General features: G+C 31.6%; 1 protein-coding gene across 1 annotated transcript; it reads left to right on the forward strand.

The window, feature by feature from the left end:
• The first annotated feature begins 1,915 nt into the window (after window positions 1-1,915).
• LOC105211666 (sialin) lies at window positions 1,916-20,694 on the forward strand. The gene is made up of 8 exons (XM_011183217.3): window positions 1,916-2,228; window positions 6,400-6,450; window positions 18,214-18,762; window positions 18,833-18,919; window positions 19,178-19,461; window positions 19,546-19,678; window positions 19,795-20,036; window positions 20,110-20,694. The coding sequence occupies exons 2-8, from the start codon at window positions 6,411-6,413 to the stop codon at window positions 20,314-20,316; spliced, it is 1,542 nt and encodes a 513-aa protein (XP_011181519.1). The 5' UTR covers window positions 1,916-2,228; window positions 6,400-6,410; the 3' UTR covers window positions 20,317-20,694.
• The last annotated feature ends 126 nt before the right edge of the window (window positions 20,695-20,820 follow it).

Here is a 20,820-nt window from a genome sequence, read left to right on the forward strand (position 1 = left end):
TTTACATATTTGTATTAACATATGAAATTCGACAAATAGACGGTACCTTTAAAATTCATTAGTGCCATCAACCTTCCGTGCTGAATCTGTTACCATTATGTAGTCCGAAAATGATGAATATATATATTTTTTTAATTTTTGTGCGACATAGAACTTAAATAATGGACTTCTCGTCTCACCTTTGGTATATGGCTCCATTTTATCTGATTAATGCAGGGTCCTAAAGAAGTTTTCTTGGAAGTCCCTTTTAGAGAACCCTTTTAGATCATAGTCTGAATTGGGATCGAACTCAGATACTGCATAATTTGAACATTTTATTGGAGTTGAAGTTGCTTCAGGGTTAAAAAAAATTTTTCAAACTTCGAGAAGGCATTAATACTAAAAGCACACAATAGTAACGGGTGATTTTTTTGAGGTTAGGATTTTCATGCATTAGTATTTGACAGATCACGTGGGATTTCGGACATGGTGTCAAAGAGAAAGATGCTCAGTATGCTTTGACATTTCATCATGAATAGACTTACTAACGAGCAACGCTTGCAAATCATTGAATTTTATTACCAAAATCAGTGTTCGGTTCGAAATGTGTTTATCGACAAATTTTGTTCAGCGATGAGGCTCATTTCTGGTTGAATGGCTACGTAAATAAGCAAAATTGCCGCATTTGGGGTGAAGAGCAACCAGAAGCCGTTCAAGAACTGCCCATGCATCCCGAAAAATGCACTGTTTGGTGTGGTTTGTACGCTGGTGGAATCATTGGACCGTATTTTTTCAAAGATGCTGTTGGACGCAATGTTACGGTGAATGGCGATCGCTATCGTTCGATGCTAACAAACTTTTTGTTGCCAAAAATGGAAGAACTGAACTTGGTTGACATGTGGTTTCAACAAGATGGCGCTACATGCCACACAGCTCGCGATTCTATGGCCATTTTGAGGGAAAACTTCGGAGAACAATTCATCTCAAGAAATGGACCCGTAAGTTGGCCACCAAGATCATGCGATTTAACGCCTTTAGACTATTTTTTGTGGGGCTACGTCAAGTCTAAAGTCTACAGAAATAAGCCAGCAACTATTCCAGCTTTGGAAGACAACATTTCCGAAGAAATTCGGGCTATTCCGGCCGAAATGCTCGAAAAAGTTGCCCAAAATTGGACTTTCCGAATGGACCACCTAAGACGCAGCCGCGGTCAACATTTAAATGAAATTATCTTCAAAAAGTAAATGTCATGAACCAATCTAACGTTTCGCAAATTTTGCAAATTTTATGCGTTTTTTTTTTTTAAAAAGTTATCAAGCTCTTAAAAAATCACCCTTTACATAAAGTGGTTTGACAGAGATCCACAAAAGAAATTTATATAATTTAAATTTCAAAGCTCTAATATTTAATAATTAAATGCAATTTGCATAAAATCATTCCAAGCGCTTAGCTACATATACATACATACATACAAATATATTTTATGAACTATAAGGATAGTCAGCTTTAATGAAGCTGCATAGAAACAATAGAGTTCTCCTACAACAAATGCACATGCTCACACAATTTACATATAAAATAAATGCATATTAATACGAATGTGAACGCACAACCGCACACACATACAAACGAACATGTGAGTGTATATGGACAAATACAAGCACACGCTAGAAGGCAGAAGGCAGAGTGTATAAAAATCGAGTTGTTGAAACAAGCAACCCACGAGGTACGAATATCGTGACGAAAATTCGTATATAAATATACCAACACACACGCACACACTGAAGCGCCACAAATATATTTATATATATACCATTTTTTTTACGTATGTACATATGTATATAGAAGAGTGTGGCGGTGCTCTTGCCATGTGCCGCGTTGACTCGCCAGCGGAGAGCGAGCAAATTTAAAGGCGCGTCAATGCTGAGATATTTTCAGTTGAATTTGTGCAGTGGTGCCGATAGTTTGTTAGTTTCGGGTCTTATTCAGTTCGAGAACGTACAAAAAAACACACCTTAGTTGAACAACAATAACAACAACTTGCGCTACATATAATAAATGTGACTTTTGGCGCGGCACCTGAAACACCAGTGCATACACTGTTCTATGTAATTGTTTCGCGGAAAACAAATTCAATGAAATAAAATTAAAACTAAAAACAAAATACTTAAGGAGAATTCAAATAATTTTAAAATAAAATAACTAATTACATATAATAAATATAAATTTCGAAAGTTAACAGTGAAAAGGTAATTATTGCTAACTGTACGTTGTAAGTTTGTAAGCGAGCGTTGATATTTGAAAATAGAATGTTCTGTTCTGAGGGGTGACACATTAGCAACAGATGCTGCTGTGGCATACAATAAAATATAAGAAAAAGAAGAAGAAGAAGCGCAAATCGTCTTGTTTCAAAATGTGTGGTGTGGCAACCGGCCGACGAAAACGTTTAAGAAAATAAAATAAATTTTGGCAGGGCTTCTTTATATTGTGTAAATGAAATGCGTTGTCAAAGAAAGTAATTTACGAAATTTACTCACACCATAAAGTGGCGTTGTTGTCTATATATATAATATAGAAAATATGTATATTTATAAATATATATCACATATAAATAGCACTGAAAATATAATAAATTTTCAATTTAAAAATATATGCATTTTTCAGCAGCCATAAAGCAGATATGTTGAAATTACTTTCAAAAATAATTTGAAAACATTAAATAAATAAAGAGTTTAACAGTTTGTTTATAACTAGAAATGTGATAATAAAAAATCTATTTAAATAATATTATACAAATTATTTTCAAAAATATTTTCAAATCTAAATAATACAAATTAATGTGTTTAGTAAAATATATTTTGAAGAAAAGTGCTAAATTATTATGAATAATTAATTAAAAATTATTAAAAATATAAAATTGTTTAAACAAAAAAATAAATATATTAATTTATCAAATATTTTGTAAAATTTACATCGAAAAGTGGAGTAATGTTTGAAAGTCATAATTAAAAACAAAAACACTTTTTTAACTTTTGTTAATTTTTTATATTATTTTGGTCGTACACGTTGGATAATGTTTAAAAAAATATTTTTTTTTTTTATTAATATTCATAAATATTTGTTAGTTTGTTCATAGATCGTTTTTGCTTTGATCGACATAAGAAAATACTTTAATCAATTTAATTTTGAGTATTCTCAGTTTTTTTTTGTTTATTATCTTGTGTATACGGTAAAGCCACATTTTAACCACAAAACCTCAACGCTAAAAAAAATGTATCTGAAGCAACCAAATGTAAAATTTATTGCATTTATTTTACATTAGATAAAAGTGTTGAAGTATTGAAAATGTTTTAAGACCACTCTGGTAGCTCACTGTTCAACGATATGATTTTTATAACAGAATCCTCATTAAAAATAAAATTCAGACAAAAATGTTTATCTTTGAATTTAAAAACTTTACACTAAAAAAAAACAAATAATAAAAAAATAAAATAAAAAAAAAATAGTTTTATAATTTTATGGGAAATATATTTTTTAATTTTCAACACTAGTGTGAATGTATATATATTTTTTTATAATTTTTGCTTCACTTAACCAACCTTTGACTGTCAAAAATGTCTATTTAATATACACAAAAAATATCTCAATTTATTTTATGCAAATTAACAGTGTCAATTAAATGCACAGCAAATAGAAATGTTAATGTACAGTTTTGACTAATTAACAAATTTAATTGGATGAAATTCGAAACCGTTTGTCAAACAAAAACAAATTAAATATTAAAATACTGCAACAAACAAGTATTTTCGAAAAAAGCGCTCACGCTTTCAAACACACATATGGTCATTTTTTGTTATTGTAAGATTAATTAATTGTTGTAAATATGTACATATGTACACATGTCTGCAACAACTTAATTGCGCTTAAATATGAATTAACGAGCATGACGCGTCTTGCTGCCGCTTCGGCGACACACACGTGAAAAGTCAAATACCTCATAGATAATCAAGGAGTTTTTTTTATCTATGTATCTAAATAATACTAACTACGTCATAATAGCAGATCGTCGCATAACATGTGTTTTTTGTAATTTTTTTGAACACATATGTACATACACTAATCTTTGAATGTAAATACAGTCATACAAAAGCTTGAGGAACAGTGGCGGCAATAGAAATTGTCACTGTAGGGGCGATAAGTGTTGCGTAGCTGTTAATAATTTATCTCGCTGTTTGAAAAATAGATAATTATTTATTATTATATATATATATTCAATTTTTTAAATTAATTTTTTTTTGTTTTGAATTTTAAAATTTTCCCACGTTTCACCCCCTTTGAAACAGAAAATGCGCTCAGCAACATCTCTTCTGATATTAAGTAATTTTCCTCATGTCTTTAACCCCAATTTGGCGACGCCCAAGTAAGTAGTAAATGGCGCTTGTCTTTATATACTTGTCTGTGTGTCGGCATGCAACAATTGGTTTTGATGCCACGCTGAGTCAGTGGGCTTGTCAAGCATATGTTGGTTGGCAAATTTGATGTAGCTACATACATAAGTACTTTTGGGACATTCATGCATCAAGTCATAATTTTATTAACTTGAAGAGCCTAAAATTGTATATATTCTCTTAATTTAATTTTTAGATGAAGATATGCATGCATATATTCTAAAATATTGACAAAAATTTTAATATACCAATTTTCATAGACAAAAAGTTCAACATAAAATTTGTGATTTAGTAGAGTCAAGAATATGGTTAATTCATTCACTTGTTATACTTTTGTTTAAATTATAAAAAATATATTATACATTTTGAGGTGAAAATAGGCAATTTTTCACGAAGAATTACTTTACTGTTTAATTTTTTTCTTTTTATATTCAAGTAGTTAAGTATACCCAGTATATTGTTATATAAAATAAATAAAATAAAATTTTATTATCATTTTTTTACAACGTACTAGCACACTTTTGTCTTCAGTTTATTTATGTACATATATAAATATGTAAATTGACTTATATGCATGCATTCATAGACATTTACCGGCAATCCCATGAATTTTATACCCGGCGTGCTGGTGAGCGATTGTTTTAATGTTTTATTGAATGAGGAAGTACAGTATTTAAATAACAGTATAAATAACAAAATAAAATTATCAATATATTAATTCACATTTCTTTAAGGAATTTCTGGATTAAGGAACTTGTATATTCGAACATTTGTAATATTCGAAATTCCAGTAAGATCTTAAATCATTCAATATACTATCTTAGCTTAATTTTTCGCAATAAAAAGCTTCTTGAGCTCACCAAAAGCTCCACAAACCCTTATAAATATCGTACGAATAGCAAAAAACGTGAAGTAAAATGCCAGCTCGTGTTAACATATGTTCAGAACATGTGCGAAAAAATATAACCAAAAAAAAAAAAAATCGAAAGTCCAAAGCGTATAGCGTATTCGCATAAACGTGCCACACGAAATTTGAAAAGTCACACTTTTGCATAAAAAATCTACAAATGGCCGTACATGCCGCTTATAAAATTCTTTCTTTCGAAATTCATTGAAATCATTTGAAAAAACTCTGTTTAAAATGCACGCCGGGTGGGTTTTTTATAAAGTTCTGCTCCAGCAAAACTGCCTGTACTCGTTACTGCTCTACTTTTCTGCTATTTTGCATTCATTATATATTATATACAGACATACATACACACATTTGTGCCATATGTTTGTGCGTTTGCATGGCTTTAGTGAGTTTACTGCCTTGAAATCGCTCTTTAATTTCTATTGGCGGAACGTGGCCTTTTGCAACTTTGTGTTGTTGTAACTTAGCTACTACAAACATTTAATGTGTGTGTTCAAAGCGCGGTTCATTAGAACGCTAAAAACGTGCTTTTGCGTTTTTTTCGAAGTTGTTAAAATAATTGTGTGCGGTGTACTCGTATTTGATTTAATAAATCAAATTTCTGACAATTGTGTGTTTTGTTGTAATTGGTAATTGTAAATTGCCTAAAATGACATAAATCACTTGAAATACTGTATTAATGATGGCTTTGTGTAATACTTTTACGAAAAATTTAATTTTTTTTTCAAAATTAATTTGGCATTTATATGTGGTTTTTACTTAGAAAATTGATATACGAGGTGTGTTCAAAAAATAACGGGAATTTTTTGAAAAATTTATTCATTCTTCTACATTAATGTTTTAGCCTTTAAAATAGTCTCCACTCGATTTTAAGCATTTATGTCAGCGCTTCTTCGAATCGAAATCGTCGAGACAACACTCAAACTCGATTTTTGGGATCACTTTAGCCCTTTCAGCGATTTCTTGTACTTAACAAAGCTCAAATAAGACATATACAGTTCTCAAGCTATTAAAAACTATATTTCATACATCTAATAATGTTCATTTTTCTATTTTCAGACAATTCCAAAATGTCTAACACAGAGAAGAGGGGCATCAATAGATGCAGAGGTATGTATTGTATTTTTTTTTTAATAATCATCGGCATTATTTACATTTTCACAAACTAGGAGTGGTTATAACTTGTGTATATTATTGCATTCATATTATAAAATAAAGAAATTTCCTAGACAATATCTAAGAGAGTAAGATTTTTTATCTCTACCCGGAATAAGCTAATAAATCATTTATTTTCGAAGCATTGCGCCAACAAAAGCTATTTATTAGTGTTAGAGACACAAAGATAACATTATTAATAATAAATATTTAACCTCCAATTTAGCTAGGAATATGCCGGCGTTTAGTTGTACTTATGTACTTACATATGTTTAGATAAAATGTTCCGCCACTTACATGACTAGATAGATAAGGCTTATAACAGTACAATAAAATTTATATTGCAACCAATATTATAGCTTTCGGCTCATTGCACTATTCTGAGTTAGTTGGGTGTGATTTCGACGCTCGTCCTTTCCGTTGCCAAGCACGAATGTCATAATGCTTCGTGACTATTTTTCACTATCCAATGCAAATAGTAAACAAATAAATAAAGTCATATGAACGCACATAGTGCAAACTGACACTTGTGGTGCCGCTATATGTTTACATAGATATAGTAATTATATTGTTTGCAAACATTTATGCCCATACATACATATAAATGTTAGTAACTAATAAATTTGTATGTACAGAGAAAGTTTTACAACAATGACATTGAATTCGTTCGTATCGAGTTTATTAAACGCATAAAAACTGTTATAACCATATAACAACAAACCATGTAAATATATATTTATGTAGTTAGAAAAGTTAATAGACTTAGTTGACTATAGCTTTGCTGAGTCATTACCCGCCAGCTATGTAAATCTGTAAATGTAAACTTTATTGTGGCCAGGACGCGCCCCAACTGACTCAGTGTACAATGAATATGCAACGGATACATACATATATACACAACTATATATAAATATATATAAATAAATCATATATTTTCTATATGCATACATATATATAGCTATACAGTTAATTTGTAGCTTGTTTTCAAAGTCGTTCAAGTTAATTTATGTATGTATAAGCTACATATTCATTGCCATAAAAACATACATATATATAAATATATATACAACTATGTATTAACATAATCGTATGTATAAGCTTGCATGCGAAAATTTGTACTTGAAAACGTTACTGCTATCATAATAACAGCTATAATAGACACATATGACGAATCAATTTTCCTAATTGGGGCAAAATAATAAATTATGATATTCTATATGATTAAAAGTTTTGCACGCGTATGTGTGCGTGTGTTTATTGAAATTATTTACACACAATGAGAATTTGCATGCCAAATATGTAGAAGGCTTGGCTTGACTTTTTTCATGGGTTTGCTCTATACAGTGGAATACAAAGAGCGTTTTAGGCTGCTTACACAACAGGACGAGAGTTCATGGAACCCAAAAGCTGACAGTATAGTGAATTTTTTGGACACTATAGAGTTAAATACTTCATAAAAAACATTAAAGTCAGTGCCTCTAAAATGAGCAGCGGTCAAACGTCAGTAAATGATTGTAACAAACCAGGAGCGCTTAGCCAAATGTTCTATTGATTGTTTCAAAGCAATTGCGTTCTGGTAAAAGTCCGATTGAATACATTTAGCCCACTGAAACTTCACGGTATTTCAGCTTGAATACGTTAGAAAATCTCGACGGCTTTCGGATTGTCAAATTCCGATTATTATTTTTAAAGTCAACACATTCGAGATCCATGTTTAGTCGCCTTTTAGATTAATCTGTTGTTCCCTTCAGTGATCTTCCGATGTTCCCAGACATTTTACTTTTTCTTTCAATCTGACGCTAATTGGCAGCAATACGCTTATTCCTTTTCCACTCTCCATTCACAATAGAGATGCGGATTCTCACCCTGAACAAATGACTAACGACAACTCCCTAAAAGTTCTTCAAAGTACGTCTTTAGCATCTAAACACATTGTTAGAAAGTAATTTCCTACTAATTTAGAAAGCATATTTACAATTGTCTCGAAATGTGTTAATTACACAATTTTCTCTCATGGCGTTTATATAATCAGGTCTAAACAAATCGGTGCGTGTTTTTTTTTCAGACACAGCAAATAACTGTTTTAGTGTGGAAAATCTACACAGTAGTATGCGATATATGGCTAATTAGCGTAAATTAACGGTATTTTAATGTGTGTACACTTGCATTAAAGCGACATTTTTACGCTTAATTAACTTATTTGTAAATCGATTTAAAGGCGCACGCCGGAAGCCTGTGTGGGGTGTGTGTGGCGCGATGAGGCAATGCAACGCTGATCTAATATAAAAGGCATGGAATTGTTTATAATATGTTAAAGGCAAACAATTAATAAAGAATACGAAACTATTTTAAGCGTTAAATGAATTGCACATGTCCGTTCGTATTGAGTCGAGCCTCTTTTGAGTGTTACGAGCGCAATTATGCAGTCGAAATGAATGCTATGACAGCACAACGGCCTTAATGGAGCTTATTGAAGTTAAGTCTACATACATAGCAACAACACTTACGCGTATATTCATGCATGTTTGATTGCATATATTTACAGAATTGTGAAAAAGTGCCTTCACTGGGTCACAATGTTTAAATTGACTGACTTCGGAAATTGTTTGTCATACAAAACGTTCTTAATTGAGGAGAATAATAACTTGTTGCGTGCTTTCTTAGATGCAAGGAGACGGGTTCAATGCACGTCGTAATCATTTAGTCTCAATATGCGAGAATGCGTAAATTTGCATTCACAGCTTGTGCTTTTTCTCTACCATATATGTATTTTTGTGTGTATGTTTATTTGTATGTGCATACTATTTATAAACCATGTCAATTGAGTTGACGTCTGAAGGAGTCTAGAAACTTCGCTATTCGCAATATAATTTAATAAAAATGCTATGAAATCATAACTAATAGCTGAAAAATGGGCCAACGGCATGAATTCAAGTGGAAATATTCATAGACAGTTTAGGCGAAAATCTACAACAATAGAAATTTGATGAAAAGTTGATGAAAAGTTTTCAGTCTTCCTTAACTTCAAATTAACCTCACAGTGCCATCTATTTTTTTATTCCTCTCCTCTCTTCTCTTTTTTCTATATATCCATAAACTTTATTTTTGTTGTAGAAACTATTTGGTTGTAGCTATGACAAACATCTCGACACCTATCTGTAGTTTTTATACGAAAATAGTTCGAAAGTGTTTATTTTCAGGATTTTACTTAGTAATGCTTACAATTAATTAGCTTCACTAAAATTGTAATTTGCCTCTACAACAAGATTAGCGCTTCAGTATAAAAATTGATTGTTTATAATTTAACACTTATATCAACATGTTCGTAGTAATTTGCAAATCACTTTAATCACGAGTAATATACGCTAGAAGTATTTTGTAAACAAGATCGCAATTAGTTCTCAGGCAAGTGCATTTTATTATTTTATATACATACATATCTACAAATATAGATATAGTTGAATACAGTTTTATATCTGTGTGCTAATGCAATAAATTAATAGATACAATGCAATTATACAATATACATGTAAAAATGTACAAAACAAGCAGAAAAACAACAACAATAGCAATAGTAGAAATAGACCACAATCGTTGCAACGATTAAACAAAAAAGGAAATAATAAATTAATAAATATTTTGTTTTTTTCGCTTGTTAATAAGCAAATCATTCAATAAATATGTAGTAGATACATATGTACATAAAGTCGTATGTACTCGTGCACGAGCAGCGCCAACACATTGACATTTGTATGACAAATTTAGCGGAAATTATTGCGTTGTAATGCAATTTTTTTTTGCCGCTATCAAAAGATACTAAAGTCGTAATAGTGCTAATGCATCGAGTGTTTAAATGACTCTAGTATAACGTTACGTGGTATAAGTACTTTAGAAGGTATGCATACTTGTAATAGACTATTTGAAGTTTTAATAAGCCTTTAGTGCTTATAGCTGTAATTAAGGACGATGACACCTGTCACATAATGTGCCGTATCATTCTATAATGATATTCATAAAATGTTAATAATATATAACCATACATACAGAGGTAGAAGAAGCCGATAATAGCCAGACATGCGATAAGGAACAAGGTCGTTTTTGGCATTTTTGATTATAGACACGTCTGAAACAACTGTACGTGTACGTCGGATTCACCAAAATGTAGAGTGTGGTGAGACGAATCCATAGTAGAGTTAAATTCAGATACAATAACAAGTGGTTGTACGCTTTTCATCTGGCTTTATCTTACTGTCTAGTAATTTTTTCACCTGAAGATTTAATTGAAATTATTTGTGAGGTGTGTTCAAAAAATAACGGGAATTTTTATTTTTTGAAAAAACTATTTCTTCATTTATCTGTATTAGTATCGTTGCCTTCAAAATAGTCCTCATTAGATATTATGCATATAAGAAGGTATGCTGCCGCCTCTTCCAATCGTCGAAACACTTCTCAAACTCGAATTTTTGAGATAGCATTTGGCTCTTTCAGCGATTTCTCGTCTGCTTGTAAAACGAAGGCACTTTAAGATTCACTTTATTTTTGAAAATAGGAGAAAGTCACACGGAACCACGTCTGGCGAATAGAAAGCCTGGAGCATTGTTACTGTATTGTTTCTGGCCAAGAATTCACGAACAACCAACGAAGTGTGCGCTTCTTTTCTTCGATTATCAAAAAAAAAAATGTCATAAAATCATCAAAAAGTGTAGAACCGCTATAAATTGCCAACACATGCATTCTTTCATAAATAAATATTTATTTTTAGTAAAGTTGCAAATTTTTTTCAAAAGTACAAAAAAAAAATAAAACCAAAAAATCAGGCGCCGTCAAAAGAGTATTTTTATATTCTGGAATGTCGGAAAAGTGATTTATACAAAAGACTTAAGCAGCTATTGACGCAAGTCACTTCAAATACGTGTATATGTATAGACAATCAGCTAAGCATACTTATTTGGATGATTCTTAACGGAATTTTCCCAAAACAAACACAAGCGCATAGGGGCTATTGGACATAAAATATACTTATATATATTATAATATATCAGTGTATATGTAGATTTATGTGTTTGTGTGAACATAGAAAAAATATTAGCAAAAATGCGAATATGACTATATATACCCCATAATAACGCGTCTGTGTGTATTCAAATACTTTTGCGACAGTATCTGTGTGTGTGTGTGTATTTCGACATTTATCAGTCGACTGGTTGCGAGCGAGTCGAGCCCCCTTTTTTCAGCAGAGGCTCGAACGCCATAAAGCGCTATAACAGGCGCGTGTGCACTGAAATGTCAATGTATGTGTTCGCGTGTGTGCGACTGTATATTTCAGGGGCTTGATAAGCAACAGCATTAGCGATTATTTAACAGTTGTTTGCATAGCGGAAATGCGAGGATTTGGTAATTCCACGTAAGCTTTTTATGAATCGTTTGGAATTTAGAGTTTAACGGTATTTACGATAATATTTTTGCTTCGTTAGTTAAACGATTTTAATAATTGAGATATTTTAGATTTTATATACACATAAGTATAATTTTAGCTTCTCTGTTTTGTTATTACATCACCGGAAGTTTACTGATAATATCGAAAGCTTAGAAATGAACTCAAATTGCGGTCATTATAGACTTAACTTAATTAAAATATTTTGATGATTGACTCTAATTGCATTTATATCTTTAGAGAGGTATACTGTATATTGATATATTTAATATCTATGGACTTAACAATCATATTACTCGTCTAAAAAAAATTTCGCTTTAAAAGAATATTCTATAAGATCGCGATAAATGCTGTGGAAATCATTACTCTGTCTTGATTTTATAAAAAAATATCTAAAATCGGATGAAAGCTCCACTTTTAACGATAATTTTATATTTACTAGAACTTTCAAACGAAAAAGTGGTTTTCAAACTGTTAAAGATAATAGTAAAATTTTAGAACAAATTCATAGCCACAAAGTACATTGAAATAGGTACACACCCACTTTTAAACTCAAAGTGAAATACCATATCAGCTTCTCTTCTCTCCTCATACAATCTCACGATTAACACATTTTTGGTGTTACTGTCTCGCAAAACCGGTATGCCATCATTAAAGCTTATATTATACTATGTATATGTACAGTTGCTTCTTTAATGGAATGCATAATTATCGAGCAATAAAAATAGACTCGCCATCCCGCAGACTACTAATTAAAAATTCAACGAAAAAGTATTTTAAATTTCCAAAAAAAAAAAAAAAAAATTAATAAAAGAACGAGTTAGTTCAAATTTATGCATTTTAGATATTGAGCTAAATATAAGTATCAGTCTGTACGTCTGCATATGGCGGTAACAATCTAGTTTCTTGTTTAAATTAATCTATAAAGGAATGCTTATTTAGGTTATATAATTCATTAAAATAGCATAAAGAATAGAAGAAGAAATCTTGAAAGCAAGGTTATCTGCATATCTTTTTCTATGTCTGCAGCAATTTTTTCTCGCATAATTTATGCTCAATTAAAAATTTTTTTATCTTAATTTTTACACAATTATAATTTTTGTGTATTTAAATTTTTTTGCAATTTAATTTCATTTTTTAAAAAAAAGTTTATACTTTTCTATAAATTTCTATTTTTAATTTATAATTAAGCTCTTTAGTTGTGCGTTAAATAAATAAACGTACATTTCATATAAACAAATGCTGGTGTTGATGCTCATTATTGCCTGTGAATATTTATAATGTGTGCGCATGCTTTGCATACCATTTACATATGTACATGTGTGTATGTATGTATTTATGGTCGATGACCCATTGATAGCGATTATCTGCGGCAGACATTCAGAAATGAACTTACTAGTTTCAAGGTTATTTTTAGCAAGTGGCATAACTTGTAGACCCACTTAGGCGACTAATTGGGTTCTAATTAAGTGGGTTAGTGCCAATGGTTTTTATATGGAAATTTCTAATGAATACTATTTATTGTTAGCTGATAAAAGTAAATATTGTTGATATATAAACAATATATTATTTAATAATATTTACAACTGTCAGCTCAATTGCCACTTAAGGCTTAATTAAATGTAAATTTGTGGTTGAAAGATGTCAGTAAATCAAATTACTGCCAAACAATAGCCAACTCAAGTCAATTTGTAATAAGTTAATTAATTAATTATAATATTAGATAGCGAAATCACGCAAGATAACAGTAAAATATATATGTATGCACATTTAAATACTCCACACTTCTATATCGTTCGCATGTGCTTGGAATAATTAAATTAAAACCGCAAATATCACGTGTCCGCTATGCATTGACATTGGGACAATATGTATTATATAACCGAAAAGTACCGCTATTTAGCCGACGTAGTACATTGCGTATGATTGATAGCTGTTTACTTACTCCACACATGCATATCTACATGTGGAGTAAACGCACTTGTTTAAAGTGCTTTTAAGCACACGCTCTTAGCTTGGCTATTATTCACCTGTACAAACATATACATATACACACATAAGCTAATTTACAGGCGCATTATATTAGATATTATATGTAAACACACATACTAATGCATGGCATGGTGGAAAGCCAGACAGTTATTGGCTAAAATCCAAATATTGGCATTAATGATAAACATACTGACACACAAATACATGCAAACATACTACAGACAGACAGACTTGGGGTGGCACGCCTACAAAGAACATTTTTTACTTTCTTGTATGTATGTTTGTACCCAAATAGCCATATTGCGGTTGTTTAAGAAATATTTGCACACACATATACACATATATACGAGTACATTAGTCAAGGAAGAACGCGCCAACTGCGTTTTTCGCATATGAAAAAAGCATATGTTTACTTAAGAAAATATTGCCAAATTTATATATTCTTAATGGCAACGTATACAAATGTACATATGTATGTATATCTATATTTATTATACTCATATTTGATCGTGAAATAAAGTCAATGAGTTCATTGAAATTGAAATTTTGTGAATGTCAAAATTTTTGTGACAATAACCTAAATTTATACAGACTTCGTGTTAAGATGAATACATACATATATGAATGTAGGTGAGTAAATATGTACTTAAAGCATGTGTTTTACAACGAAGTAGCACTCTCCCAACAAATTGACGTCACACATTAGTATATACTGACTGCTCTTCAGTGTCACTGAAATGATTCACCAAAATGAAAAAATTTGCATTTTTTAAATGAGAAGACTCATTAGAACGTTTAAATATACATATTTACGACTTATAGCTGAGGCAGCAGCAACAAAATTGGTTTTTTTACAGTGTTACATTTCTTAACTGAAATAATTTTTGAAAAAAGTTACAAATAAATTTAGAAAAAAAATAATTATATATAATAAATAAATTTAGAAAATAAAAAAGTGTCCATTAACTTTAAAAAAAATTAACTTAAGATATAATTCATCATTTCCAAAAAAATATTTTTTTTAATATTTTTCCGTACGTGGAGTGTTTAAAAAATAACTGGGATTGTAAAGTTTAAAATTTCAAGGAATGAATAAATATAATATAATAAATATAAATACTTTTTTCATAATACTTAAACTACTGTTATTTTTTGAACACAACTCGTATATGTTTATTACTAGTTAAAGTATAAATGAGTCCAATACTTGCATTTACAAAACAGGTTTTTAAACAAATAAACAATTGTTTTGTTGTGAGAATTTTTCTTGTGAAGCTTATTTACATTAATCACTTCCGAAGCGCAATTTAGAGGTTTAATTAAACGGTAGTTAACTGCATTCACAAAATATTTAAAAACTGTGATTCCCTTCAGCAAAATTGGAGAAGTGCTGACGCAAATGAATATCACGTGCATTTCCGAATTGATGCTTCGAGAGACAGTTATTTTTTTGGAAACTCTCTTTTAGAGTGAATCATTCGAGTGGCATGAACACCAAAAAAATTAAATTCAAGTAAATTTGAATTAATTCTCAATACTCAAATTAAGAAAGTGAATAAAAAATGTTAAACTTTATTAGTCAACTTCCGATTTGATTCGTAATTTTTTGAGTTCTGAACTCTTATAAAAAAAAAAATGGTCTAAAGTCGCATATCTGTTTGCTCGTTTACTTTTCTTTGCGCCAGTTGTTTGTTCGAATCGTCATGCGTCAAGGTTTAGTGACTCGCCTACAGCTGTTATTTGTTTGTTGTCTTATAGTTGACAATTAGTTTCAAAATATACCCAAATCCTAAGTTGTAGGTGACAACAACAAGAGTTCAACGAAACATTTCATGAATAACTTAACATTTACCTTGAAATATAAACGCATTTTTGCGCATTTCTAGTTCACCTTGAACTTTGCGAAATTGTTTTTTAATTTGAAAAAGAAAATTTAAGAATTTTTTTTGAGAAATTCAAGCATCAAAGAAGTAAATACTTTGTTTCAAAAACTTGTTTGGCGTCTTTCTGAAATTTAAAACTCAACGTTTGAAAATTCTAATAGAAATTCTGTATATACAAGTATTGACGGCAACCAAAAAACATGGTCTGTTCTGCGTAGATCTAAAGTAAAGCGATCTATGTTTACTGACGCATTTTCCAAGACAATTAACTACAAATGTTTTTGTATTTGCTAATTTTTTTTTTCATTTGGTAGTCGCTTTCGTCACACGTGCGATATTTTACGCAAAATGAAAAAGAAAATATTGCTGAATTTTCGCAGGTGACGCATTTTCCAAAGCAGAACTACTTATAAGAAGGAAATTTATAAATATTCTACCGCAAATTCTATGTGCGTAGATATGCACGAGCCATATCCAAATGGCCGTGAGAAATATGTATTCCGCTAAAAAGTACGTGTATGTGCGAAACAACAGTGTCTCATATTATTTATATGTATTTGAAATAAACAATACTCGTGCGATTTAGACGGCGATTTTCGCGGAAGTTCATACATCCCGACTTGCATAACTTGAGCAAGTACATTTGAACTGGCATAAAATAAAATACCATAAATACCAGCAAATTTATAATACACATTATAATAAATATATGTATATATACGCTACTTGTCTATAGAAACATATTAGTAGCTGTAGATTTACGCTTATGTGAAGTTTGATTAAGCTTTTCTTAAGAAATTTTACAACGTTTCAAATAGCATTGACCGCCTTAATCTTATTTACTAGTGAAGTGTAATTTAAAGTTGAGACTTTATTAGTTCTAAGAAGTTATTATCGGCACACTTGTGTGCTGAAATGAGTCGGTTACATTTATTATATACATGGATACATACATGCTAATTTATGCCAAAGAGATCTGTTCCATGTTAATAGTGTTTTTTAAACTTTTTTTATTAAAGAAAAAATTTGCGAAACAAATTTTAAGCTTTAACTCGAATTTTAAGCTGTAGTTTCACCATCTGATATTCTAAATGAGTAATTTGGGCATTAAAACATTTTTTATAAAAATTTCAATTTTCTGTGGAATGCGTCTTAAGTTATCAAGCCACAAAAAAGCTTGCAAATCTGGTCGGCGCTCGTTCGTTTGTCACATGTGCCGACTTCTACGAATTAGTTAAGATCACGTTTGGCCCCCAAAGGCGTATAACCAAGCAAAAAAAAGAAATACATTTGTGTTCATTTGTTTATGATTTCAATAATTAATTTCGTTTTCTCAACCGTCTGTCGGGGGAATTTTTTTTCACAACCGCAAATTAATATCAGTATAAATTTCGAAACAGGTTTTAAGCGTTTCACAAACGTTTGCGCGCCTTATGCATATTCACATGTAAACACACACCATCAAATAGCCAAAATTTTAAAACATTCATATCAAATATTTAAGTGCAAATATCAAATATTAGTTATGCGATATAAATAAAGTGGCACGCACGTCATCAGTCTTAATATATAATAGCGTTGGTTTAAAGTCTGGACGTTTAAATAGTGAAATCGTTGAACTATACATAGATTCATTACGGTTATAATTCACTTGGGCCCGCTAATCAGTACTAATCAATAAAACTGGTATCCGCACAAAAGCAAGCCATCAATAAAAGTGTCTGGGGTATTCTTTGCACGAACGCCGTTAAATTTATTCTACAATTTACATACCTATCTGACCACGAGCATTTTGGCATGTGAATTGTGTAAAGAAAAAAAACGCGAAAAAAGAAATATCATTAACATCACGTGATGATTATGCGCAATTTTTGAATGGTGAGGCCGATTCATACCGGATTGGTATTTGTACTGTTAATACGCATTTCAAATTGTGACGCTATTTTACTATGATTGGTAATCAAGTGGTGTTACTTTTTGCCACTCAATGCGATGAATATGAATTTTTGCACAATTAATTATAGCACTTTTGAAAATTTTCCTCAAACTTATAGAGATTTAACAGTCCATAAAGCAATAATGACTTGAATAAATATGGTCTCACGGGCTAATTTATATCGCTTTGATAATGACTTCAGTACCAATATATATTAAATGGGTATATACAAACATACATATAAGCACGTGAAATTTAGACACATTCCAGTGCACGAAAGTAGTTTGTATTTTACAGAAATATGGCCATGATTCATCCGCAGTATGCATTGTCATGTTTGAACAATATATTATAATTAAAGGATGTAATAAAACAAAAAATAACTTTCACCATAATCATACTCCTTATGCTGCTCCTACTATTATTCGAACTAATTTTAATTGAAAAATTTTCCACTCTTTATAATTCTATAGATATACTATCATGCCGTCAAGTACTCAATATACTCACCATGCTTGGCTTCATGTTGAACTATGCATTGCGCGTGAATCTGACAATAGCTATTGTGGCGATGGTGCATCCAGATGTGCATTCCCCACCGCGTAGAATTAGCGCCGCACAACTAGCTGATAATGCAACAGCAACATCCACAACAACCACGACAACGACAACAACTCAGCTGCCACCAACCGATGATGATGGGAACGATTACTTTCCATGGGACTCTTATCAAACGAACTTTGTATTAGGTTCCTTTTTCTGGGGCTACATATTAACTGAACTACCCGGCGGTCGCCTCGCTGAACTAATCGGTGGACGACGCGTCTTCGGTCATTCTATGCTCTGGGCTAGTTTGCTTACACTGATTACACCATTGGCGGCACACATTAATTATGTAATGTTAATTATTGTACGTGTTGTATTGGGCTTTATGTTGGGCGCATCATGGCCAGCTATACATCCAGTTGCGGCCGTGTGGATTCCACCAATGGAACGTTCTAAGTTCATGTCGAACATGATGGGTATGTGCACTTATACAATAGACAAGTTAATATAACATTTTAAATTAATTTAATTTAATATAAATTACAGCTTCCTCTTTGGGTGCAGCTATAACAATGCCTGTTTGTGGATACTTCATTTCCATTTGGGGTTGGCCCAGCGTTTTCTATTTAACAGGTAGGTGATAAAGCTTTTTGATGTTTTGTATTTACACTTCTCTAAATTAGTAAACAAATTCCATAGTTTTATAAAACACAAGTACTAAGCAGCAACATTTTGTGAAGATTTTCACAAACGGCCATGTTGTTGAATATATATGTAAGTGCTGCCAAGTTTTCGTTTTATACGGAAGCGGATGAAATGGCCGAAGTTGACACTTACTATTCACGTATTAACGTTATACAAGCTAATTATAAATATTTTTTATTCTTTTAGGCAGTATTGGTCTTTTGTGGTCAATTTGCTGGTTCACCTTTGTTTATGAGACACCCGCCACACATCCACGCATCAGCTCCGAGGAACGCCGCGAAATTGAAGATGCCATTGGCAGTTCGACCTCCAAGAAACGTCCAAGCCATGTGCCATGGCGCGATCTATTCAGCTCAGGACCTGTGTGGGCTATTATAATTACTCATGGTTTATCTGTATTTGGCTTTTTCACTGTCGTTAACCAGCTGCCAACATTCATGGATCAAATCTTGCATTTCAACATTAAAGAGGTAAGGAAAAATCGAAAAAATATATCATATGCATATAAAGAAATGTATTTAAATATAACTGTAATTTTACTATTTCCCTTTTAGAATGGTCTGTTCTCCTCCTTGCCATATTTGGGCAAATATATAATGGCGTTCAGCTCTTCCTGCTTTGCTGATTATCTACGACAGCGTGGCGCACTCTCTACAACTGCCACAAGAAAAGTGTTCACCGGTTTTGGTGAGTAATCTTATTTTGATTTTACATTTAAAGATAAATAATTTTTATTAAGACATACATATATGCATACGAAAAGGGACTCTTACTAATTAATTGTTTAAATTTCTTTATTATAGCGCTGATTTCCCCCGGCACTTTGATGATCGCGCAAATATTTTTGGGACGCGATGCGGCATGGTCGGTGACGATCTTCACCTTGGCCTTATTTACACACGGCGCCGTAACAGCTGGTTATCTCGGTAACGGCTTGGACATTGCGCCAAATTTCAGCGGCACCATTTTCGGTTTGGCCAATACGCTCTCTTCATTCGGTGGCTTCTTGTCGACGTGGATGGTGGGTGCGCTGACCTATGATGATGTAAGTTGTACGAAAAAATTTGTAATTTGTTTTACAACATTTTAAAAATGAATTTCTTTAATTTCTTCTACAGAAATCATATCATCAATGGCAAATAGTTTTCGGTATTCTAGCAGTCACATACATTTCCAGCGCCATTGTTTACATTATTATGGGCTCCGGCGAACTGCAGCCCTGGAACAATCCACCGGAAAAGAAACGCAGATCTGTTGTTAATGCCGAAGAGGGTGAACCACTGAAGAACGAGAAGGCGCAAGTCTTGGAAGATGCTTTGAAATGAGCAGGATACTGTGAAGTTTAGTAAAAATTAATGTTAAATTATAAATTTAGCATTACTTTGATAGAGCAGCAAAAAACAACTGATACACAAAAAAGTTTAAAGTATTAGAGAAATATTTTCATAATACCAAACGCCTTGTAGACAACACATTTAAAGCATTTTTGCTTTTTAATGTTAGGTTATGTTGGTAGAAAATATATTTGTAATGGAAAAAGCAATTAAGGCCAATCTCAGTCACTCATTTAGTTATGTGCACCCACCTAAACGCGTAATGCCATAAATAGTGATTGAACTTACCGTTAGAGATTCATTAAAACTTTACTATAAGACATAAATATGTACATGCTATATATATATATATATATATATATATACATAATAAGTTTTAAGCATAAGTAATTTAGTAATATTGGATGGTTTGGACTCATTTACACACATTTTTTTGTGAACGTTTGTTCCATTCCAATGCTGATAGCACGGAGAATAACAAAACATACAACTTAA

Source organism: Zeugodacus cucurbitae, chromosome 6, assembly GCF_028554725.1.
Source record: "Zeugodacus cucurbitae isolate PBARC_wt_2022May chromosome 6, idZeuCucr1.2, whole genome shotgun sequence".
Taxonomy (NCBI): domain Eukaryota; kingdom Metazoa; phylum Arthropoda; class Insecta; order Diptera; family Tephritidae; genus Zeugodacus; species Zeugodacus cucurbitae.